The sequence below is a fragment of the Rhinatrema bivittatum genome, chromosome 2, assembly GCF_901001135.1.
Source record: "Rhinatrema bivittatum chromosome 2, aRhiBiv1.1, whole genome shotgun sequence".
Classification (NCBI taxonomy): Eukaryota; Metazoa; Chordata; class Amphibia; order Gymnophiona; family Rhinatrematidae; genus Rhinatrema; species Rhinatrema bivittatum.
The window spans coordinates 226,902,239-226,928,727 of record NC_042616.1 but is presented as its reverse complement, the minus strand read 5'-3'; the positions used below and the strand labels follow the sequence as shown (position 1 = coordinate 226,928,727).

Sequence of the window (26,489 nt, the reverse complement as noted above, 5' to 3'; positions counted from 1 at the left end):
CTGACCATTTAATCCTAATCTCTGTTTCCTGTCTTTTAACCAGTTTGCAGCTCACAAAAGGACATCGCCTCCTATTCCATGACTTTTTAGTTTTCTTAGAAGCCTCTCATGAGGGTCTTTTTCAAACACCTTCTGAAAATACAATTACACCACATCTACCAGTTCACCTTTGTCCACATGTTTATTCATCCCTTCAAAAAATGTAGATTTGTGAGGCAAGACTTCCCTTGGGTATATCCATTTTGGCTGTCTCACATCAAACCATGTCTATCTAAATGGTTTGTGATTTTATACTTTATAACAGTTTCCACGATTTTTCCCAGCACTGAAGTCAGGCTAACCGGTCTATAGTTTCCCAGATCACCCCTGGATTCCTTTTTAAAAATGACTTTAATGATAGGTTACAAATTAATTGAAATAGGTCTGAAATTTCATTTTTTACTTCTTTCAGAACCCTGGGGTATATAACATCCAGTCCAGGTGATTTACTACTGTTCAGTTTGTCAATCAGGCCTACCACATCTTCCAGGTTCTCCATGATTTGATTAAGTTGATCTGAATCATCACCCATGAAAACCTACTCCGGAATGGGTATCTCTCCAACATCCTCTTCAGTAAACACTGAATCAAGGAAATTGTTTAATCTTTCCGCAATGGCCTTATCTTCTTTAAGTACCCCTTTAACCCATTGATCATCCAATGGTCGAACCAACTCCCTTAGAGGCTTTCTGCTTCGAATATATTTTTTAAAGTTTTATTGTGAGTTTTTGCCTCTATGGCCAACTTCTTTTCAAATTCTCTCTTAGCCTGTCTTATCAATGTCTTACATTTAACTTCCCAATGCTTATGCTTTATCCTATTTTCTTCTGATGGATCCTTCTTCCAATTTTTGAATGAAGATCATTTGGCTAAAATAGTCTTTTACCTCAACTTTTAACCATGCCAGTAATCGCTTTCCCTTCCTTCCACCTTTCTTAATGCATGGAATACATCTGGACTGTGCTTCTGGGATGGTATTTTTTTTAACAATGTCCATGCCTGTTGCACCCTTTTTACCTTTGTAGCTGCACCTTTCAGTTTTTTATATCTATTATTCTTATTTTATCAAAGTTTCCCTTTTGAATGTTTAGTGCTAGAGCCATGGTCTGACCCCTTCCAGTCATTAATTCAAATTTGATCATATTATTATCACTATTGCCAAGCGGCCCCACCACCGTTACCTCTCTCACCAAATCCTGTTCTCCACTGAGAATTAGATCTAAAATTGCTCCTTCTCTCATCGGTTTCTGAACCAATTGCTCCATAAAACTGTCATTTATTCTATCCAGGAACTTTATCTCTCTAGCATGAACCAATGTTATATTTATCCAGTAAATATTGGGGTAATTGAAATCTCCCATTATTACTGCACTACCAGTTTGGTTAGCTTCCCTAATTTCTCTTAGCATTTCACTGTCCATCTCACCATTTTGGCCAGGTGCACAGTAGTATACTCCTATCACTATAATCCTCCCCAACACACAAGGGATTTCTACCCACAAAGATTCAATTGTGCATTTAGTCTCATGCAGGATCTTTATCCTGTTGGACTCTATGCCATCCTGGACAAAAAGTGCCACCCTGCCTCCAAGATGCTCCTCTTTATCTTTGCAATATGATTTGTACCCCAAGATAGCACTATATCCCATGGTTATCCTTTTTCCACCATGTCTCTGAGATGCCAATTAAGTCTATTTTATCAGTCACTGCTATACACCCTAATTCTCCCATGTTACTTCTTAGACTTCTGGCATTAGCATACAAACATTTCAAAGTGTGGTTTTTGTTTTTATTTACATTCTACTTTTCAGTAGACAAGGATAAATTGGAATCTTTTAGCTCAGGTAAGTTTTTAATTATAGGCACTTTTACTTTTTTTTTATTATTGTAACACCTCTGTTGGGATGCCCTAATTCTAATGCTTCAGTAGTATCCTTTGAAGATACCTCCCTCCAAACCATGCGCTGCTGAGCAACTGTCGGCTTTCCCCTTAGAGCAGTTTTTAAACTAGAACAATCTCCTTTTTAAAGATTTGCACCAGCAGCCTGGTTCCACCCTGATTAAGATGGAACTCATCCCTTCGGAAGAGACTCCCTCTTCCCCAAAAGGTTCCCCAATTCTTTACAAAACTGAATCTCTCTTTCTTGTACCATCATCTCATCAACGCATTGAGACTTTGGAGCTTTGCCTGCCTCTGGGAACCTGTGCGTGGAACAGGGTGCTTATGTATGTACATGTCTGAAATCTGCACTGAACATTTTTTGGAAGGAGTGGAATAAAAGATTTTTTTTTAATAAATAAAATTTAAGAATTAATAATTTTCCGATTATTAAAAAAATGGACCCGATTGAATTATATAGGAGTTATGCTCTTCAAGTTTTAAAAATTCCTGAAAAGTGTATGCCAGTAGTAGTAAAAGCATTTTATTTAACTGGTAAAGAAAAAAAACTTGAATTAAAACAACTAACAAAAAGAACTGAGGGAAAAGAAATAGAAGTAAATTCTATAGATTTATCTGACTTTTTACAAAAGTTACAAGATGAAATAGAAATAAAAACAAGAGAAACTTTATTAATACAATTTGCTTTCGCCACGGACAGAGACAATATACTGAGGTCCTTTTTTCATAATAGATTAAATACCTTTTACGGTCAAAAAGTTTGGATTTTCCCAGATCTTATTAGAGATACCCAGATTCGAAGAAAAACCTTTTTACAATATAGGAAAGCAGTAGTAGATAAAGGGGGTAGTTTTACATTAAAATATCCATGTAAATGCTTTATAAAATTAGAAGGAAATAACTGTATTCTCAGATCCACAGGGTTTAAAAGATTTACTCGAGACTAAAGACCAGCAAGAAAGAAATGAAAATTAGGTCAAGATAAATGTATTTTCAGTTAAATTATATTTCTTATTTGTAATCCGTTCAATATGATAAGATTCCACTTTTTATTGCCTTATTTGTATAATGTCAGCAAGACGGAATTATTATAATATGAATTGGAAAGAGGTAATTTTTCAATATCTTTGTTTCAATGCTGACATTAACGGTATTTCATTCTTAAATTGTTTATTGTATTAATATGAAAGCAATAAATAAAGAATTGGAAAAAAAAATATTGGCAAATTGGTGATGTCAGTTATTCGCATGTTTTAAAATATACCAGCTTCTGCATATAAATCTAAGTTCTACGAAAGCAAGTTTTTTTGTGTATTAAAATCTGTGCATGTTTATCAAATAGGTAAGAAAACAGGTGTTTCCGTACATTGCAGGTATGTTGTGGTAGGCATGCAAATATTTTATGATCTACATGTACCCAATACACGCAGATTATAAAATACTGTAGTTATTCTCTGCAGCTATATATAACCATATATGGGGCTATGTGGAGTTGTTTGAAAGTTATCCTCTATGCACATTAAATTTCAGATGTAAGTGTGTGCAGGTAGAATTGGCATAATAATTTTCAAAGTAGACTCATGATTATAAGTTTGCTTTGAAAAATGGTGTAACTTATGCATATATTTGCTACAAAATTACCCCCTTAAAGAGACATTAAAGATAGCATTTATCTTTATATTGCCATAAAAACTGTTCCTCTTCTGTGGGGTAGAATATGAACGAATTATCTGTCTGCTGGCAGAAAAGTATGAATACATTTAGAGAAATGTTTTGGGGAGAGTTATCAGCACAATCACTGTGGTTTACATTCATTCCTTATAAATTGATTGTCTAGCAAACATGTTAACTACAAAAGGCTGCCTTTACTTTTCCCAGTGAACAAAGGGGCTGATGCAATAAAAAGCTTGGAAAGCGGGCGCTGAAAAGTCAGAACCCGCTTTCCTAACGTGTGCATGGCGCCCGCAATGGGGGAGCCACGCAATACCCAAATTAGGGGGTCACGCTAGGATCGCTTGCGTGACCTTAGCGCCTCCTTGCTAACGCGACCCCGCTGCGGCTGCTGGTTATGAAGACCAACGCCAGTAAACTCGGCATCGGTTTTCATAATTGGCCGTCTGCCAGTAATGAAAATGGCCGCTGATAAACTCTGCGTCCTTTTTCATTACTGGCAGATGGCCGGTAATGAAAACCGACGCCGAGTTTACTGGCATCAGTCTTCATAACTCGGCGGTCTGCCGGAGGTATTTTTTTTAAGTAAAAAAAAAGAAAGTACAGAAAAGCAGTTTTTTCTGCTTTTCTGTACTTCGTTTACCTGCGCTCAGCTATTAACGCCTGCTCCAGGCAGGCGTTAATATCTGAGAGCAAAATGTGCATCTGAGATGCACAATTTTTTTTTTGCATGCAGAGTGAATGAGTAATAGCCTCATTCACAGGCATTTGCATGTGATGAGCGCTCTTGCATTCACTCCGTGTTGGACACGGGTTAAATAGGCGCTAATCCCCCTATTGTATTAGGGGGTGGATTAATGCCTATTTAACCTGCATCGGAGTGCGGGTTATACTGGGTGCTCGGCTGAGCTCACTGTATTGCATCGGCCCCAAAGAGGGCAGTTTTGAATAGCCTCCATTGTTTGCAATGCACACCAGCACTTTTAATGTGTACACAATGGAGTCATTTTTCAAAGGGGAAAAACATATTTTGTTCCCCTTTGAAAGTTAGCAGCTGCTAAGTACATGTGCTAAAACCACCTGCGTACACTGTGCCTAATTTTGCGTGGACAGCCAGGAGAGATACAACAACCTACATCTGTTGAAAATATCAAGTTCGCACCCTGCTTTACCCTCCAGTTTAAACGCTACTAGGAGCACCTCTTTTTAACATGGCTAAAAAGTACACTTGCATCTATTTGTAGTTGGAGAGAGTAGTGCAGTTTTCAGCCAAACCATTTATCTGGGTAAATGGCTTTGAAATGTTCCCTTAAACTGTCTAGCTATGGGCAACAATTTTCAGCAAGGTCTATTTCTTTTCTTACTGCTTATTAAAAACATGTCCTGGGGCTTGCTTGGGTGGTATTTATTTATTTAAAATATTTATAGGCCATCTATGACCACAGCTCTGGGCAGCTTACATATTAAAACCTAGGTAATCTTTCATAACATTAAACATAAGCAAACAACATAAATACCTTGTATGGGTAGATATTGAATTTAATGACATGCGTTCGGCGATGTGCGCATTTTATAAAATCTGCACGTCCATATGCACGTGCCGGGAACCACATGCGCATGGATGCATGCTGCTCTTTTTAAAATCTACCCCTCAGAGTTTTTCAAAAACCAATTCACCAAGAGAAAAGAAAGAGGAAAATATGAATGAATTGTTTCCACTTGATATCATCGCATTTGCCCACTATATTGAGAGGGGAAATCAGTAACAAATAGTTCCATCAAAGGAAATTTAACAAAAGAAAAAATAAAGCACACAGCTTAGGTCATATTATAAATGGTTCATTATCAGGTGAATTTTAAAAGCTCTACATGTGCCAAAGCTGGGAGATATGCACGTGTATTGGTCCAGTGTGTGCCACAGGGATTTTAAGAGGTGCCCAGGTATGCGCATATCTCCCTGAATGTGAGTAAAAGTTTTACATGAAAGGAGTGGGGGCAAGGTCTGGGCATGGGCGGAGCATGGACGATCCAAAAAATATGAATGAAACCAGCGAATAAGTATTTACACACACCAGCGCGCCAGGGTCCCTATCCATGTATCTTTGCTTCTGCTATGGATGGCATGTAAATCATGAAACAAAAAAAACTAGGATAGTCAGCAGAGTTTTAAGGGTCGAGAGTAAAAGGGAGAGATTGTGGATACCCTGCAAGGGGCTCTTTTCAAACAAATGGTAATGGAACCCATGAAGGAGGGAGTTATACTCGACCTAGTGCTCACTAATGGGGATAATGTCTCAAATGTCCGGCTGGGTGCCCACCTCAGCACCAGTGTTCATCAAACAGTATGGTTTGACATCACAAGCAGGATACGGAGAAGTCACATGAAAGACCCGAGTTTTGACTTTCAAAAATACAGACTTTGTCAAAATGAGGATATATCTGGAGGTAGAACTACAAGACTGGGAGAAAATGGGAGAGGTGGAACAACAGTGGACAAACTAAAGGGAGCAATTACAAAAGCAACAAATCTATATGTTAGAAAAGTAAACAAAAATAAGAGAAATAAGAAACCGATCTGGTTCTCAAAGGAGGTGGCTGACATAATAAAAGCAAAAAAAAAGAAAAACAGCTTTCAAGAATTATAAAGGATCCCAAAAAGTGGAACACAGAGAAGACTATCTGGCAAAACTTTGGGAGATGAAGAAAGTAATCAAGAAAGCAAAAAGTCTGGCAGAAGATAGGATTGCCAAAGAGGTAAAGCGAGGTGACAAAACATACTTCAGATACGTCAGAGAAAGGAGAACGGTGCAAAGAGGAATACTGAAATTGAAAGGTGACCAGGATCAATGCGTGGAGAGAGAAAAAGTCGGAAATATTAAACAAATACTTCAGTTCGGTGTTCACTAAAAAAGACCCTGGAGAAGGACCGTCACTAGTTAACAAGACTGTGAAAGGGGTGGCGTAGACAAAACTCAATTTACAGAAGAGAATGTATGGGAAGAGCAGAAAAAACTAAAAGTGAACAAAGTCATGGGGCCTGTTGAGGTGTGCTAAGGGTTCGCCATGTGACCTGTTGAGTAGATCCTTGGAGTGTTGTTAGTGATTGGAGAAGAGGGATGGTGGTCCCGCTTCACAAGAGTGGGAGCAGAGAGGAGGCCAGTTAGCTTCACCTTGGTGGTGGGAAAATTTATGGAGACTCTGCTGAAGGAAAGGATAGTGAACTATCTACAATCCAGTGGGGTGCTTGATCTGAGACAGCATGGATTCACCAGGGGAAGGTCCTGTCAGATGACTCTGTTTGATTGTTTTGATTGGGTGACTAGAGAATTGGATCAAAGAAGAGCACTAGACGTGATTTACTTGGATTTTAATAAAGCTTTTGATATGTCCCACATAGAAGACTCATGAATAAAATGCGAAGCTTGGGAGTGAGTGCCAAGGAGGTGGCTTGGATTACAAACTTGTTGACGGATAGAAGACAGCATGTGATAGTAAATGGATCCTGCTCTGAAGAGAAAACAGTGTTAAGTGGCATGCCACAGGGATTGGTGTTGGAACCGGTTCTGTTCAATATCTTTGTGAGCAACATTGCGGAAGGGATAGAAGGTAAAGTATGTCTATTTGCAGATGATATTAAGATCTGCAACAGAGTGGAAACGCTGGAAGGAGAGAATGAGACGTGATTTAAGGAAGCCTGAACAGTGGGCGAAGATATGGCAGCTGGGATTCAATGCCAAGAAGCACAGAGACGTGCATCTGGGGTGTGTTAATCCAAAACAGCTGTATGTGATGGGGAGTAAAGGTCTGTTGTGCACAGAAGAAGAGAGAAACCTTGGGATGATAGTGTCTAGTGATCTGAAGATGGCAAAGTAATGTGACAAGGCGATAGCAAGAGCCAGAAGAATGCTGGGCTGCATTGAGAAAGGAATAACCAGTAAGAAAAAGATGATGATAATCCCCTTGTACAGGTCTTTGGTGAGGCCTCATCTGGAGTACTGTGTTCAGTTCTGGAGACCGTATCTCAAAAGGGACAAAGACAGGATGGAGGTGGTCCTTAGAAGGGTGACCAGAATGGTAGTGGGTTTCCATCAAATGACTTATGAGGAGACGTTGAAGGAACTAAATATATATATATACCCTGGGGGAGAGGAGGTATAGGGGAGATATGATACAGACCTTCAGATACTTGAAAGGTTTTAATGATGCACAATCAATGACAAACCTTTTCCACTGGAAAGAAATCAGTAGAATTAGGGGTCACGAAATGAAAGTCTAGGGAGGACGACTGAGAACCAATGTCAGGAAATATTTCTTCACAGAAATGGTGGGGGATACCTGGAATGCCCTTCCAGAGGAGGTGGTGAAGACAAAAACAGTAAAAGATTTCAAAGGGGCATGGGATAAACACTGTGGATACCTTAAGGCTAGAGGATGGGAATAAAGAAAAGAGTGCATGGGGGTAATTTGCTAGTGTGGGGGTTACTACCCTTAACCAATAAGTCTTTATATTGTTGATGCAACTCCATCATTGCTCTCTGCTTCAATGGCAGGGAGAAAAGGGGAATTAGATTCAGACAGCAACCAACAAGGACATTGAATTGCACAGTCTGGGAAAACAAATAAGCATGTAAAGAATGTGCTCATACAGCAGTTTCTACCCTTATCCAATAAGACTTTATATGTTGATGAAACTCCAACAATGCTCTCTGCTTCAATGACAAGAGGTAATGGGGAGTTGAACTCAAACAGCAACCAACAAAGGCCCTGAATTTGACAGTCTGGGAAACTGATAATTATAAAGGTGGCTTGTATGGCCAGTAGTACTACCATAAGCTTGCTGGGCAGACTGGAAGGATCATTTGGTCCTTTTCTGCCATCATTTCTATGTTTCTATGGAAATGAAAGATTTTCTATTATCATTTTAATCCTGCTGTAGTTTACCATCTATTGTATTCGACTAAGGAAATTTTTCCTGCTTTTTCTGTTTCACTGTAAACCGGCATGATTTGCATTTAATGCAAGAATGTCGGTATATAAAAGTTAAAAATAAAATAAAATAAATTGCCATTCCTATCATTTGAATTTTCAACTAACTAGTATTAGAACCAATTAATAGATTATGTGGAAGAAATGGAGATACTAAAGAAATAACAAAAGTAATGTATGTATTTATTTATTTATTTATTTATTTTAGTATTTTTATATACCGGGGCACATTGGGAACATCACCTCGGTTTACAGATAACATAACGCAGCTTCAGGCTTTACAAAAAATACAGGGGGTAACAGCAAACTGAGTAAGCGTGACATGTAGTAAGTAAATTACAGTATTTTAAAACAAGAATAGCATTATGTAAATAACACTAATAATATCACTTCTCTGTAGGCTAATCTGAGGCCCATGTTCAGTCACTAACTGGCTGCCTTAAGTTAGCCAAATAAACGTATCTGGCTAACTTTATTGAGATATTCATTGTTTCAGCTGCACTGATGAATATACATGGCTATCTGAAAGTTAGCCCAATAAGTTTATTCAGCTAACATTAGGACAACTGAATTTCAGTTCTAAACTTATCCAGCTATCTAAACCAGATAAGACTGAAAATCGGCACTTATTCCAGCTAAGTAACACCACTTGGAATGCCTCCATCCCACCCCGCACTTATCTGGCTAACTGTTTAGCAGTTAAACAGGTGGCTAAGTGGCAGCCATTCAGCACAACCAAATATTCACACAGAGCCACTTAGCCAGCTAAGTCGGAACTTATCTGGCCCTGAATATTGAGCTCATCTATCTTTTTCAGTCCTGTCTGCTTCCTCCTACTCTTCTGGTCCTCCAGCTTAAATTGAACAGGGACCTACTCAGGACTGTGGTGCCATATGTCTTCATTCACAACTACAAGATGTGCCTATTTTTAATCCCCAAATGACTATCCCAGCCATCACAGTAGACAGTCCTGTAATGAAGAGGCATGGACCATACTTTTCTCTGGAATCCAGCAAAGTGCATTGCTAGCTAGCCAGTAAGTTTAGCTGTTAATTAATAGCTGGGAATAACTCCACTGACTTCCCAGGGACCATGAACACTGCCTTTGCGACATTCCTAGCCTTGATGGGTCTGAGCAGCAGAAAACAAGCTCTGGAATCTAACCTAGATTTCTCTCTCTCATGACAGTGAATAACACTTCTGTTAGCCATGACACTAGCCCTGTAGAGTTAACTTGACTCTTTTAGAATAAAGTAATGAATTGTCATGATTTATAATCAAAATTACATTTTCTTTCTTTTTTTTTTTTTTTTTTTTTTAAATCACTCCACGTTATTTACACATCAGCTGCCTGATCAACTTTATGATAGTACCACAGTTTTGTAAGACATGTAGGGGATAATTTTCCAAGTCAATTATGCACATACAACCAGATTTTATGCGCAGAAGTAGCCCTATGAAAATAGTCATGGCAGATATGCATGTGAAAGTGCCCCATTACACACAGACCTTTATGTGCACTCATGGTAAGTATTATGGGACAGAGTTGAGATGTGCATAGGACTTTTCAAATGTCTGTATATAGCTTATAACATGTGAGAATCCTTGAGAACTTTACCCCAGCATTTTCAAATTGATTGCATATACAATCATTTTGAAAATTAACAGTACAGTGTGCCCAGAATTTACCACTAATTGTGATATTCTAAAATTACCATTGTAATAGTGTAATACACAAAACTGATTTTTTTTTTTTTTTTTGCTACTAACTTGTTTAAGAAAATGCTCTTCTTACCCTAGGGAGAAAATATGTTGAATGACAAAATTAAAAAATAATAAAATAAAATGACTTATCCATTGTTAGTTTTTGAAGGAGAATGAATAAATTCTAGGTTTAACAAAAAATAAATCCCACAAGTACCCAGAAATTTAGTCTATATTCACTTCAACCTTACACAGTATCGAAAGGATCACTAGGTATATTTTTCTGTTTCTTTGCTTCTATTTGATTTAACTGAAATAGTGTTAAGCATTCTAAGCATTGTTAATTATATGTGCTTTACTCAAGTACAAATATATCACATGCAGCTGCCATGTGGAAGGACAGGAGATTCTTTGGTACAAATAGAACAAAAAGCTTTTTAGGTTTGACTGCATCCCTTTTCAAATCTTTCAAGTTTTTTTTTTTCCCTTGGAGCTCATGATTATAATATTGCTTTTGTGGTATTTCAGCTGTTACACTTGGTCTATCAGTTTTCATCCTTATATAAACTAACTTTCTTCACTAATCACTCTTATGGTAGTATTTGACTATATCTGTGGCATATGATAAAATTACTTTAAAAACATGATTTTGTTGTGGTCCATTTTTAATTCTTTTTATTCAACAAATGCTTAGGCCCCGAATTTAAAAAGCATTTACACTTATAAAACTGGGTTTTATACATGTAAATTCACTTTATTTGAGTATGTGGGCTTTTGAAAATTACTACAACATATGCCATTGAATTGCCCAAAGGATTTACTCACGTAAGTGCATTTTACTCAAGTAATTGACTTTTGAAAATTGCTACAATAGTAGTTACATTTACATGCGTTACTCCTTTGAAAATTACCTCCTCAATTTCTTTGGAGCTAACACATTGGTCCCTCTGTAAAATTAGTGGACTAGAAATCAATTAAGTGGTTTTGTAAGGATTTGTAGCAGAATTTAACTGCTATAGACACATTGTACAAGCATTACTTTTGTGGGGGAGAGAGTTCCATTTGTTATAACCAGAGTTTGTTATGATAAGGGACTGGTGTATACTGAATTTTAGTATAGAAACTTATTTCTTTTTAGCTTATTAAATGTATGTTAAACTGAATTGTGTTTGTTGCTGATATTTATGCCTTTATTTCTCAAGCTGTTTTCTTCAAGTTATAATGTAAAATCACATATAAAATTATATGTATATTTGTATGTGTGTGCATGTATTATTATTATTCTAACTTCTTCAAATTTTTTATTTTTAAATGAATGACATATTCAGTGATGTATGTGATATTTATCTGATTATTCTCAGTTGAGAAAGCTCTTGACTGTAACTATTGTACTGTATTCATTATGCCATCTTTGTTGCTTGTAGAAGTAAAACAGGTATGTGAAAATGAGCAAGGAATACCAACAGACTAAAAAAGGAACAGACTGAGCAGATAAAGAATGAGTAGGATAAGTGAGTGCTTTACAAATGAAAGCAGATGTATGAAATTACAAGCTGTCGGATCAGCAATGGAAATAAAGATGATAAAGTGGTTTCATATACAGATTACAATTATTCATTTTGCCCAGTCCTGTGTCTTTTCCCCATAATCCTCTCAGAGAAAAGAAGAATGAAATAGACAATGAGGTTCACATACAAGAAAGAAAGGAAACGTTCTTGGCCGTGAAACCAATCTCTTTTGTTGACTTTCCCAACTAACATTGAGACTGGCAGAAGTGGTTTGTCACCTACAACTGGACTTCTCATGAACCTGAAGTTTTGTTCCCTTTTACAGTATTTACATTTAATGTGGTTGGAGGCATATCTGTTTAGTATGCCAGACAAGCATCATTAATAGGCTCTGCTTTGACAGCCATGGCAGATGGACTGTTTGAATTTATATGGTGAAAAGGAAATGAAGTAGTTTACATAGACCTGTCTAGAATGATATGTTTAATAATTGCATTCATAATAAGACTGATTTAGAAAAAAAATCAAATGACACCTACAAAGAATACTGTGGGAAAGTCTACGGCATTCTATTTCTGCATATAATAGAAGGGACTTTGTAAATTCCCTTGATGGAACCAATATATTGCATTGACATTATAGCTATTTTTATTGGTACAAGATATAAAATAAAAAACTTGGAAGTAGGAATATGTTAAAGAATAATTTAATTGTCATTTGCAGGCTTATCTGTTGAATTTAATAATGGGTAAGAATGAGGTAAAGTAATAACTAGTAGAGATTTCTGAATTGCAGAGAGAGAAAATGCATAAAGTTTTAAGATTTTATTGATTCTCAAAAAAACTATAGCAAGCCAGTGTCATATAACTAATCAAACAATTGACTTTAGATGGTTCATCAGTAATAAACATTTGAAATTGTGAAGTAATGTATAGAATATATAGAAACAGTTTGGTTGTTTCATCAGACTTACAGTAAAAACTGTTAGCATCTAAAACTATGAAAAGATATGTTTAACATTGCTTTGTTTGTATTTGTCCTATTATAATAGTGTCCAGTTAAAGCTGTGAAATATAATGTATTGCATTTATATTTCTTTCAGTGATATCAAGTAATTATCAGACCTGTCTGGGACTCCTCATGCATTACCCATCCATTGGAGATGTGTACTCTCTGATCCTTAAAGCTCTTTTCCTTCGAAATCCAAAGGTAATGTCTGCAACTGTTAAAATGTTTTTGTTATATAAAACAAAGATACTTTCATAATGATAAAATGTCCAAAAAATTATGTGACAGCCCTTGATAGAATTGAGCATAACATTTTTGGACCACCTGGAGAGACTGTGTCTGGAGGCTGTGGCATGCTTCCCAACTAGCTAGAGAATGTGCCATTAATCACAGAAGAGGAGAAAACACTGTCACGGCTTGAAAATTAATCTCTAGTATCTGAAGTGGAGGCATTCTATAGGACTGCCAAATAACTAGAACCTGTTCTTAAAGATAAAACACCATCAATGAACATATTTGCCACTCCCTTTCAGAATTTTGTCTTGCCTTCTGTTTTGATTAACAGAACAATGAAGATTCCTAACAGGTAAAATCCAGTTTGTCCTGAATAAACTTCAGTCAAGGTTGTAAATTCAAGAATATTTGCTATAGGCAGGGCTCTGTATTAATGCTGTAAGTAAATACATAGCAAAGAAGGTGTAATCTTAGGGCCGGATTTTAAAACCTCTACACGCGTAAATCCAGTTACGGGGGCCGGGCCTGTAGCCCTGGGACACGTCTAAGTCCTGGGGCTTTACAAAGGGGGTGGGGTGGAGGCGGGGCCAGAGGTCTCCGGCACAGCGGCCATTTGCCGCTGTGCTGGGGGATTGCGTGCCGGCAGGCGCAGAAGGTAAAATATAATTTTGGGGGGTTTAGGATACGGCTAGGGGGGTGATAGGTTAGGGGAAGGCTTTGAAAACCTACCTCTTTCAGGAAGCTTTTAAAGATTTAGAAATATCTTAGTTGAAGTAAATAAGACTAATTATGTTTGATTTATATAGTATTACTTTTACTTATTCTTGCTTATCATTTTTAACGGAAACTGGCCAATCTCTGTTTTAGTCATTATTATTTTTATTGATCATGTAATATCCTGTATTTTTATTCACACCTATTTATTTCTTTAAGTTTTATTTTATTACAAATTTTTTTTAACCTTTTAATTTTAAGGTTATTTATTGTTGTAAACCGCTTTGGTCAGTATTTTTTACTGTAAAACGGTATATAAATCTGTTTAAATAGTTTAGGGGGAAGGGAACGGGGGAAAGCCATGGGCGTCGGCGCACGCAAGATGCACTAGTGTGCACCCCTTTGCAGGCGCCGACTTCTTATTTTATAACATGTGCGTGCTTGTCATAAAATCAGGCGTACATGTGTGTGAGCCGAGTAGCGTGCGGACATGTACGTCCACATGTATGTTTTAAAATTTACCCCTTAGTGAATTGTATTGCAGGTCGTAGAAATTTTAAGTTTGTGTGCGGAGAAAGTTTTTTAACTTCTATATTGGGCATGACTTTTTGTTTTATTTTCTCCTAATATATTTTGTGGTATATCTCCTAAAGTCCATTACATTGGGCTTTATTGCCCAAAATGCTAACATAATTAAATAAATGCAGAAGGTTACACTGTAACAAAGCTGTGTTAAACTAAATGCAGCCATTTTAGTGTGACCACACTGTCCTTCACTCCATCCCCTTACACTAATTAGTCTTGAGAATGTGGGCTGCTTCGCGCAGAGGGAAAAATGTTGTGTGAACCAGCTACCTAATGCAAGCAAGATGGCAGAAGAAGGGACCCATACATATGGGACCTGACTGCCCATCCCCAACATACCCCTCTTTCAGCACCCGAAAGGAAGGCCAAATAACTGCCTATCTGCATGGTTTAATAATGAGGTGAAAGAGGAAGCTAAAGCAAAAGGGCATCATTCAAAAAATGGAAAGCAGACTGAAATAATGCAAATAGACAAGATCATAAGCATTGGCAAGTGAGATGTAAAACAGTAATAAGACAAACTAAACGAGAATTTGAAACGAAGCTTGATAGTGAGGCAAAAACTAATAATAACTTTTTCAAATTCATTCAGAACAAAGAGCCCTGTTAGGGAGTCAATTGGGCAACTAGATGACTGAGAGGTAAAAGAGATGCTCAGAGAGGACAGGAAATAACAGAAAATGAATGAATTCTTTCCCTTAGTTTTTCCTGAGGAAAATGTTGGGAACCTACTCACAATGGAAACATTCTTTGGTGATGATTCTGAGCAACTAAGACAAATCTCTGTGATAGTGGAGGATGTAATAGATCGAATTGACAAACTCAAGAGTAATAGATTACAAGGACCAGATGCCATCCACCCCAGAGTCCTAACAAAACTCAAAAATGAAATTGCAAAATTGTTATCAGTGATCAGTAACCTATCATTTAAAACAACAACAAAATCTAAAGACTGTAGGGTGATCTATTTTTAAAATTGGAAAAATGGGATCTAGGAATGATCCAGGAAACTATAGACCGGTGAGCCTGATGTCAGTGCTGGGCAAAATAGTAGAAGCCATTCTTAAAAACAAAATCACTGGCCATATAGATGGACTTGGCTTAATGAAGAAAAGTCAACATGGTTTTGGCAAATGAAAGTTTTGTCTTGCTAATCTTTTAGATTTTATGAAGGTGTAAATAAACATATTGATAAAGGTGAGCCAGTGAATATAGTATATTTAGATTTTCAGATGCATTTGACAAAGTCTCCCATGAGAGATTCCTCATGAAATTAAAAAGACATGGAATAGGAATTAGTGTCTTACTGTGGATTGGTAACTATTTAAAGACAAGAAACCGAGGTTCAGATTAAATAATCAATTTTCCAAATGGAGAAGGATTATTAGTGGAATACTACAGGGATTGGCACTGGGACCTGTTTTGTTTAACATATTCATAAATGATCTGAAAAAGGGAATGTTGAATGAAATGATTCAATTTGCAGATGACACAAAATTATTCAAAGCTGTTAAAATAGCAATGGGTTGTGACAAACTGCAAAAGGACTTTGTGAGACTAGGAGACTAGACATCTGGATAGTAGATGAAATTTAATGTGGAAAAGTGCAAAGTGATGCACATAGGGGAAAAAGAATCCAAACTACAGGCACACTATGCTAAGTTCTGTATTGGGAGTCATCCCACCAAGAAAAGGACCTCTGAGTCCTTGTGGACAATACACTGAAATCTTCAGCTTAGTGTGTGGCAGCAAATGGAATGTTAGGACAGATCTGAAAAGGAATGGAGAATAAAACAGAAAATATCATAGTTTTTGTATTGATCCATGGTGCGATTTTACCTCGAGTACTGTGTGCAATTCTTGTCATCCATCTCATAAAAGACATAGCAGAATTAGAAAAGGAGAAGAAGAAGGGTAACACTTGGCCAGTTGTGGGAAAGCACTGCGACCAGCCACACTCACCTCAACACCGCAGACACTATCAGGCACCCAGGACACCATCCATGCCTAATGCTGCCTCATAGGTACTCATAACCCCACACCACTTATGAAGGCCCTGCGGCAGAAACTCCAGCACAGTACCATCTGATGATGTCAGTCCTGCCAGACTATTTAAATGGGAACACAGATCCATTTCTTGCCTCAGCAACAGGTCCTCCTGCCTTGCAGTGCATGTTGCTACTCCCTGTGTCTTGTCTTGATGTCCTAGTGCCTGTCTTGTTATCCTGCTGCCTTGTCTTTGTCCTTGTCCTTGCCCTTGCCTGTCTCTGTTGCCTTGCCCTGTCTGTATCTTATCTCTGTTTGTCTGTCTTGTCTATCTTGGCCTGATTCCCCATTTCTGACCTCTGCTTTGGATTCTGACTATCTGCTCACTGCCTGCCTGGACTCCGTATATTGTCTGCTCACTGCCTGCCTGATCTTTAGCCAAGACGGATGTCACCTGCTTGTTGCCTACCCTAACCAGTGCCCATACCTAGACTTTCTCTGATTGCTCCTTAAGGGACACTTGCCTTAGCCCTACCGACCTCTAGAATCCAAAGGCTCAACATGCGAGAAATGTGGCTGGTACAGGTGAAGCTCCAGCTCCAGTCCCAATAAGGACATGTCTGCCAGCTGTTGGTTTGGGCCTTTAGGTTCGCCTACTAGGATGCATCAACCACACCATTGCCCAAGGGTACACAACCATGACAGGAGGGTGACAAAAATGATAAAGGGGATGGAACATATCCTCTATGATGATAGGCTAGGTAGATTAATAGTCTTCAGTTTTGAAAAAGAGAAAGCTGTTAGAAGTTTATAAAATTGAGTCAGATGAAATGGGTGGAAAGGACAATTATTTACCCTTTCAAATAATAGCAAAACAAGTGGGCACTCTATGAAGCTAACAACCAGCAAATTTTAAACAAATTTTAGAAAATTATTTTTCGCTAAGGGGCAGATTTTCAAAGGCTACGCATGTAACCTGAGGACATCTGCCCCTGCACGCGCCGAGCCTATTTTGCATAGGCTTGGCAGCGCGCACAAGCCCTGGGACACGCGTATGTCCCGGGGTTTGCTAAAATGGGCGGTCCGGGGGCGTGTCCGGGGCGTGTCTGCAGTCCAGGGCGGTCCGGGGGCGTGGCTGAGTGCCCCAACACAGCGGCCTGTGTCGGGACCTGGCCAGCCAGCGCGCGCAATTTACGCCTGCGAGAGGCAGGCGTAACTCCATCGAACAAGGTAGGGGGGGGATTTAGGTAGGGCCGGGGTGGTGGGTTAGATAGGGGAAGGGAGGGAAAGGTGGGGGGGATCCAAAAAAAAGTTCCCTCCGAGGCCACTCCGATTTCGGAACGGCCTTGGAGGGAACGGGGAAAGCCATTGGGGAAAGGTGCGTGCACCCCCTTGCGCGCGCCGACCCCAGATTTTGTGTCTTGATATGTTTAAATGGTATTGGAATAAATGTTTTCTGTTACATATTTCGTGGTAAAACCTTTTCATTTGGGTTAGATACCAAACCATGTTATTCTGAATGCAAACTAATTGAATATGTTTGTATATTTGAAAATGATAAAGAATAAAAAAAAAATTAAATAAAACACATTACCTACCTTTCCTATGTTCAGAATGGGTACAATATAGAACATATACAGATAATAGAGAAGGAGGGAAACGGCAAAGCAAAATGTTCAGGAGGGGTGAGAAGACAGACACACATTGAGGGAGTGGGTTCGGTTGTGCCAGGGGGTCATAGGAGAGGTGAATAGAAAAACTAGGTAGCATCCTCTGAAGGGGGGCAAGTTGAGGGTAGCCCGTTGTCATCTAGGTTGGAGAATAGTCTCTTGAAGAGGAAGGTTTTTAGGGCTTTTTTGAAGAAAGTTTTTTCTTGGAGGCATCTTATTGCCTTCGGTAGGCTGTTCCATAGGAGTGGTCTGGCAGAGAGGAATGTGCGTTCCTGGTTTCCTCAAGATGTATGAGCTTTGTAGGTGGAGCATCAAGTAGCATCTGGTTGGATGATCTGAGTTGTCAGGAGGGGGCATGGATTTTTATTGTTGAGGAGAGCCATGAAGAGTTTAAGTTATGGATCAAGGAGTGGATGATCATAGCAAGCTTATATTGTATTCGGTAGGAGACAGGGAGCCAGTGAAGAGATTTGAGTACAGGAGAGATGTAATCGTGCATGGGAGTGCTGGTAAGGAGTCTAGCTGCCAAGTTTTGTATGATCTCTAGTGGGCAGGTGGCATATAGGGGTAGGCCTGTCAGGAGAGAGTTGCAGTAATCTATCCCTGAGAATAATAGGGATTGAAGGGCCAACCTGAAATCCGAATATTCGAGAAGAGGCTTGAAGTGATGTAGCAGGCACAGTTTGTAGAAGGAGGAATTGGTGATATTTCTTATGTGGTTAACCATGGAGAGAGAGGGGTCGATAGTGACTCCCAAGTTCCATACACTTTGGGAGATGGGGATGGAATGGGAATCAAAGGTGATGTGGTTGGGAATGTTGACAACTGGATGGCGTGATAACACAATGATTTCCGTTTTGGATGTGTTGAGAGCTAATTTATTAATGTGCAGCCATTTTTGGATAATTATAAGACAGTTGTTGAGGAAAGATTCAGTCAGGGCCCATGTTTCCTTGAAAGAAAAAAAGAATATTGTCAGCATAGATTTTATAGTGCACTCCAAGGTCATTGAGAGTGCGGCATAATGGAGTTAGGTAAAGGTTAAATAGTGCAGCAGAGAGAGCAGACCCTTGAAGCAATCCAGAGCTCAGAGGTGTCAATGAGTTGGTAAAATATATCTCATATATTTCTCATATATCTGATATATCTGATATAATGCTTCTCCATGCACATATTTTACGCCATTTGCTTTAATATGATATGTTATTCTGTTATTTGTATTTTCCTCCTTTCAGTTCAATGTAAGCCGGCATGATGTGCCTTACGAATGTCAGCAAAGAAAAGCCTATAAATAAATAAATAAATAAATAAAAGAGTCAGTTTAGACTTGTTGTGTCCTTATTCTAAGGTATGACTAAAACCAGGCCAGCACCAAACTAGATATCCTGAAGGAGCACAGCCTTGAGAGTAGGATGGAGTGGATTGACTGTGTCAAATGCAGCGGAGATAGCGAGTAGACATAGGAGGAACGAGGAGCTATGGTATTCCAGTGGCAACCAGTGTAGGCTTTTGAAAATATGATTCATTCTCTATACGGGGAACTTGAAACAAACATGCCTTTGCATTTTGAATTAATTGTTGACATTACATAAACTACTTGGATAATCCTATGAGTAACACATTATAATAAAGTTTATTGTGCTCAGCATGTGCATTTACATTAATTAAATCCTCCTTATCCAAAAAAGGTTTCAGTTGCCTAATAAGCCTTAACTGCCCAATTGAAGATTTACAGACAGTCCATACATAGGTATTCATATTTAATTAACTGTCCAATGTAACACCTAAATTATGGACTAGTGATCATATAGGAATATCAGTTTGTTCAAATAATAAACTTTGCAAGTTCTGCAATCCAGGTCTACTCACCTAATACCTCAATCTTTGAGTAATTCAATTTCAGCTTCTTCCTCCCCATCCATGACTTTATTTAAGCATAAATTTACTAGCTTCTCTTCATGTGCAGCTCCTAAAGGAAATGGGGTATCCATGCTCTCAGCCCAGGATTGTCCCTTGTGGCTGCTTCCTCCGACTGCTGGGGGAACTCCTGCACCTCTCTCCCTTAGTGACTCCTTCCCCTGAGCTGACAGCTTGTCTCAATAATGTCTCGGACACTCCAGTGACATCAGCCTCAGCATGCCCTATGATTGGCTTCCATGTTTGAAAGGTACTGCCAGTGCATCTTCATGAGGTGAATAAAATGGAAAATGTCATAAAGCCTCTGTATCGCTCCATGGTGAGACTGCACCTTGAATACTGTGTACAGTTCTGGTCACCGCATCTTAAAAAAGATATAATTGCGATGGAGAAGGTACAGAGAAGGGCTACCAAAATGATAAGGGGAATGGAACAGCTCCTCTATGAGGAAAGACTAAAGAGGTTAGGACTTTTCAGCTTGGAGAAGAGACGGCTGAGGGGGGATATGATAGAGGTGTTTAAAATCATGAGAGGTCTAGAACGGGTAAATGTGAATTGGTCATTTACGCTTTCAGATAATAGAAAGACTAGGGAGCACTCCATGAAGTTAGCATGTGGTACATTTAAAACTAATCGGAGAAAGTTCTTTTTCACTCAACGCACAATTAAACTCTGGAATTTGTTGCCAGAGGATGAGGTTAGTGCAGTTAGTATAGCTGTGTTTAAAAAAGGATTGGATAAGTTCTTGGAGGAGACATCCATTAACTGGTATTAATTATGTTGGCTTAGAAATTAGCCACTGCTATTACTAGCAACGGTAACATGGAATAGACTTAGGTTTTGGGTACTTGCCAGGTTCTTATGGCCTGGATTGTCCTCTGTTGGAAACAGGATGCTGGGCTTGATGGACCCTTGGTCTGACCCAGTATGGCATGTTCTTATGTAGGTGCCAGGACTGCATGGATGGTATCTGCATCGGCACATCCTGCAATTAGCTGTAATGGGGCATGCCGGCACCAAATTTAAAATTGGGGCAGTCTACAGTTTTCTTCCTCATACACCTAGGACTCAGCTGAAACTTAAAGGGCTCCAGGCCTGATATTTTAAAGTCTATTAAATAATTAAGGTAGATTGTTCCCAAATGTTGTGATTCTCCTGGCTTCTTTCCTCCTGCCTGGTAAGTGCCTGCTGTGATTTGTAGTTGTCTTCATTGCTCTTCACAAAAAAGAAAAAATTCTTTATTTAGGGCTGCTGCAATTTTGGGACTGCAAGCTCATAAAAATAAAAATAAAAAAGATATATAAACAGAACACTTGAAAAGAAAAACTGAAGCAGGCAAAGGCTTCTTGCAGTACGAATGCCTAAAGGGGTGCCTAGTGGCCTATGGGCACTTCTGAGGCATTCCCTGTCATTCAAACTCTTTGGTTGTGGCTTGTGGTGTCCCAGCAGACTCTGTGGCCACATATTTTAGTGGGCTAGTCTCTTTTGTGACATATGGCTTGGGACAGGAGTACCCCAGTGATCCTCATGCCAGCTGGCACTACTGACCTGCAGGGAGCCAGAAGCCAATGAAGACAAGGTAGGGCTTTCATGCAGCCACCAGAGTGGATCATGACTACAGCATGAAGGGGTCCAAGTCTAATAAAGGGCCTTGGAACACCAGTGAAAGGAGGTGGGGAGGGAGGTAGGGTCCCTGAGGTGTAAGTGTATCGAGTGAGAGCCAAATACTCCACCAGGGCAGCTCAGACATGGGTTGATAGGTTGTGAAAACCAGATCTCCTATCGCTAGCTTTCAGTCTTGATATATACCATGAATGTTCCCATCCCTTCCACTATGAAAAGCAACAGCAGTCTGAGTCTTGTCATGTTGATGCTGGGGACAGATACTTATCTCTCTGAACAGGCGGTTACTCCCTACTCAGCAGGTTCTGGTCTCGGGAAGCATCTTCTAGCAGGCACTTTTGTTGACACTCCCCTACTCATCTCACAGATATTCTGTACACAATTTTTCCCCAAGAAGACATATGCACAGATATTCCTAGCACAGATATTCCCTACAAAGCTACTCTCCCCAACAACTATTCTCATCAACAGCATCCATATCATGGATACTCTCCATTCAACATTGCCACAGTGCCACTTGCCACATAGACCCCAGTCTAGGAGGTCTCAGAACTCTGTTCCTGAATATCACAGAGTCCTTGACTTCCCACAAGCACCCACGTCTATTTTGATAATGCTTACAGGTCCGAACACTACATTTGAATTGAAAAGCACGGCACAGAGTCCTGATAATCCAACTGCAGTTCCTATGGAGGGATCCTCTACAACTGAGAGCGCCCCTATGCATATGGAGGGTGAATCCTGCATGAAGGCCATTCCTGAGATGGTGGTCATGGGTGTGGTCCGCAAGCATACAGATCAGGAGTGATTACAGCACTTTCTCCAGCTCTTGCAATTCAAAGAGCTTTTCAGTAGTGGACAAATCTGGCAGTTCTGCAGTTGCTGAAGTATTCCATGAAGTCTGGGATCACAAGCTGTGGTACATCAGGCATCACATGACATAGATATATTTAGATTGCTGAAAAGGGTGTAGGAAATAGCATCAGAGCCAAAGGGAATGTGAACTAAAGACCAATCAGCCCACTCAAAGTGAGATTATTAACTTGGTCTGTTTCTTCGCTTGCTTAGCCTCAACAGTGAACTGCGCTGATCTCACTTTGGTACAACCAATGTGGTGCTATTTTGACTCTGTTCTGGAATCATATAAAGAGTACAGTGAGTTCGCTTGACTGAATTATGACAAGGCTTTCTGAAAGAGAAAGCTACTCTGAGATGGGGAACTGAGGACATCAGTCTCTGGCTAGCCAAGATAATGAACAAAGCCCAACTTACCAAGGCTCCTTCCTATCCTTTGTGGATATCAATTGGTTCCGGGGTACAATTAGAGGGAGTTTCACACCCAGCAATATCTTTTGGCACTTTAAAAAGGGCACTTGCACAAAGTTTACTGTCATGTCAAATACTATTTTCCGGATGTGCATTCTCTCACCCCTAATAGAAATGCCCTCAGAGATACTGCTTGCTCCCAATGGAAATGTGTGTGAAGCAATGTCCATCTAGATACTAAAACAGGGCAGCAGCCACCTTGATCCTCCTTGGGTTCCGTAAAGGCTTTTATATGCCCAATAAGGGCCTGAGGTGTCTAACTGAAATGGCTACAGTATTTTCTGCATGGTGTCTGGCCGGTGTTATAACACCGGCCAGACACCATGCAGAAAATACTCTTTTCCAAATAATAATCTGTCCCCATTTCCAGTTATCCAAAAGAAAGACCCCAGGAAATGCAGTCTTATTCAGTTTTTTCCCAAATGTGTTTCCAAGAGTGACCACATCCCCACTGAAGAATGTACTGTGCTGTATGTTTCTATTGACAGTACCCCAGCACTGCTTAGAGAATGTGGTCAAGGTGCTCTTATGACAAAGGCAGATGTGAAATCAGCCTTCTGGTTCATTCTGACAGTTTCCCTTCACTGGGATTTCTTTTCAAAGGTGTTACAATCTCTGTCCACAGGTCAGCAGGCCCTACCTCCCGGCACCAGGTCTTGACCTCGGCCCCCCTCACCTCGGCCATGGCGGGCAGCTGCCTTCGTGGTGCTGCCGTCTCCTGGCGCTCCTGCATGACCGGAGACAGTCCTCCGCTGACTCCTGCTGCCTCCTGTCTGCGGATGGACCCCACTGCATGGAGCACGCTGCCACCGCCTTCCACCTCAGCCCCTGCTCCTAGGCGTGCGCCTCTGTTGGGGATTTAAAGGGGCCGTGGCGGGAAAAGCTCCTGTGGCCCCTAGTGATGATGTCAGTGGCTCTGGGTATATAAGGCAAGCTCTGGCAGTCAGAGCTTACCTTGGCAACAGGTTTCCTCGCTGTCTTCTGCCAGTGTTCCTGCATTGCTGATCCTGCATTCCTGTTCCTGTCTCCAGTTCCAGTTCCTGTCCCTGCTCCTGTTCCAGATCTCCTGCTCCTGTTCCTTGCTCCTCACTCCTTGGATGGACCTTGGCTCTCTGACCCAGCTTGCTTCCTGACCACATCTTCTGCCGCCTGCCTCTAAACTCTGGACTGGACCTGACCACATCTTCTGCTGCCTGCCCCGGACCTTCGGCTCCTGGTGTCCGCCCGCCTTGTCTGGCCATGCTATACGGGATCATCCACGCAGAGGCCCACCTTAGAGCAGCCGGCCCCGGCACCCAAGGGCTCAACCTGCGGGGAATGAGGGCTGGAAGTGGTGAAGCTCCTGCTGGCCTCTGCTTCCTGTCCGGCCTCGCCTCCCTGGGTCTCCCCCCCCCCCCCCCAGGTAGCGCCAACATCACCTCGGGCCAAGGGTCCACGCGCGCAATAAAAGGCGCTTTCTACTAAAACAAGTGCATGTCAATGGGCTACTTCCTTATATGCTTACTTTCAGATGTTCAGCACATTCTTACACTGGGTAGTGAGAAAGTTAGTTAGCTCCAGGTCTACCTTTCACTGTCTAGATCACTTCCCATTCATGAGGAAAAAAGGGTCTATGGAATGTAAAAGACACTTTTGTACCTTTTGCAATTTGTCATTGTAGTTTGCAAGCCATTGGCCAATGATAAATTTCATGGCTCTACCTCAGTCATTACCTTATTGAGTATAGAATTGAATTCCATGTTAATGGTGCCTAGATTTGCTGCTGGAGAAGCTGGCAATTCTGTCCACCTTGGTCTCTAATATCATACAAGTTACAAAAGTCACTCTAAATCATATGCACTCCCTAAGTAGGAGCTTGGTATTTGTGATATGCATAATACCTATAAGGAGAGTATTCCTGCATCTCCTGACCCGAGCGATTATAGGCCATGTCTGAGACCATCACTGCCTGCACCTCAGTAAAGTACTGAGGGACGACTTTCCAGCATGGTGAGTTTTCCTTGTCAGTTTTAATGGTGTCTCTGCTAGATTGCTATCACTTGTTATTGAGGAATTTCTATATAAAATTTTCTATATGAAATTCCTTATCAGGTGTAAACTCTTAGCTCTGTTTTACAGTGTCTGACTTTGTACAAAAATAATTTTAAAATAAGAACCAGAAACAGGTTGCAATCCCACATCATTATCAGATGCATGCACTCTTATTAAAAAAAAAAAAAAAAGTTACCATCAAAATCAGGAAGTTGTTCTGAGTCAATGTCACAGGTTTAATTCTTATATATGCTGTGCAGATCAAGATAGTCAATCAACAAATCAATTGGCAATATTTAATACCCTCTCTTTTCTAACCTGCCACACACTGTTTGAGGTATCAGTAGAGATGTGGAAGCTTTTGAATAAAGTGAGCAACCTGGAAGGAGGGTCCTAAGGTGTAGGACTGGATTATAAACTGGTTGAGTGATAGATATCCGAGGGTAGTAGTATATGGAGTTCACTCTGAGGAGAGAGCACTGATTAATGGAGTGCCTCTGTCCTGGAATTGGTTTTCTTCAATATTTTTGTTACTTATATTGTGGAAGGGTTAGAAAGAAAAGTCAATTTTTTGCAGATGATACTAAAATCTGCAACAAAGTAGACACAGCTGAGAAAGTAGTCAAAATACTACTACTAAACACATCTGTAGCAGTACTTGACATAGATAACACTGTATAAAAACATATAAGAGACAGTCCCTCCTAAGAAGAACTTACAATCTAATCAAGGCAAACATAGAGGGCAAAAGAGACTTTGGGAATTCCATATATTAGAGGTGATCTAAGAAAGCTTGTGGCATGGTCCTCTGCTTGGCAGTTGAGATTCAGTGCAAAAAAGTGCAACATCATGCATTCAAGGTGAAGAAATCTGAAGGAGTTTTATGAGATGATGGGAGAGCAGTTTATGTGCACTGACCTAGTGATAGTAACTAATGAGCTCAAGGTTGTATAAAGAGTGACAGGGCAGTGGTTAGAGCCAGAAGAATGTTGGTATGTATAGAGAGGGAGTGAACAGTATAACCAGCAGAAAAAAAGGAGGTGATAATTCCCCTATACTGGTCATTGGTGAGGCTTCACCTGGCATACTGTGTTCAGTTCTGGAGACCATATCTCAGAAAGGTTAGAGAGAGGCTAGAGGTAGTTCAGAGAATAGCAATTAAAATGGTGCAGAGTCTGTATCAGAAGCCATATGACATGAGACTTGAGGATCTAAAAATGTATATCCTAGAGGAGAGGAGAGACAGGTGGGATATGATACAGACTATAAATATTTGAAATGTATTAGTAATGCACAAGAGACAAATCTTATTCGATGGAAAGTAAGTTCTGGAGCTAATGAACATGATATGAATCTCCAAGGAAGTAGACTCAGGTCCAACATTAGAAAACATTTTTTTTTTACAGAAAGGGCGGTAGATACCTGGAATGCACTCCCAGTTAGAGGTGGTGAAGAAAGAAAAATAGTACCAGAATTCAAGAAGGCATGGGACAAATGCAAAGGATTCCTAGGATGGCAAAGAAGCACTGGAATAACATGCATGGAGAGGCAGTTACAAATTTAAACAGAAGGCATGGGAATAACCTA

At 40.0% G+C, this 26,489-nt stretch overlaps 1 protein-coding gene across 11 annotated transcripts in view; it reads left to right on the top strand.

Annotated features, from left to right (window-relative positions):
- Nucleotides 1-26,489, top strand: part of TBC1D5 (TBC1 domain family member 5) — a 1,653,915-nt gene that overhangs the window by 1,316,573 nt on the left and 310,853 nt on the right. For all 11 annotated transcript variants that reach the window (XM_029589267.1, XM_029589269.1, XM_029589266.1 and 8 more), the window contains one exon: nt 12,911-13,017. In XM_029589267.1, the coding sequence (XP_029445127.1) occupies nt 12,911-13,017 (107 nt within the window). The remainder of the gene's footprint in view (nt 1-12,910; nt 13,018-26,489) is intronic.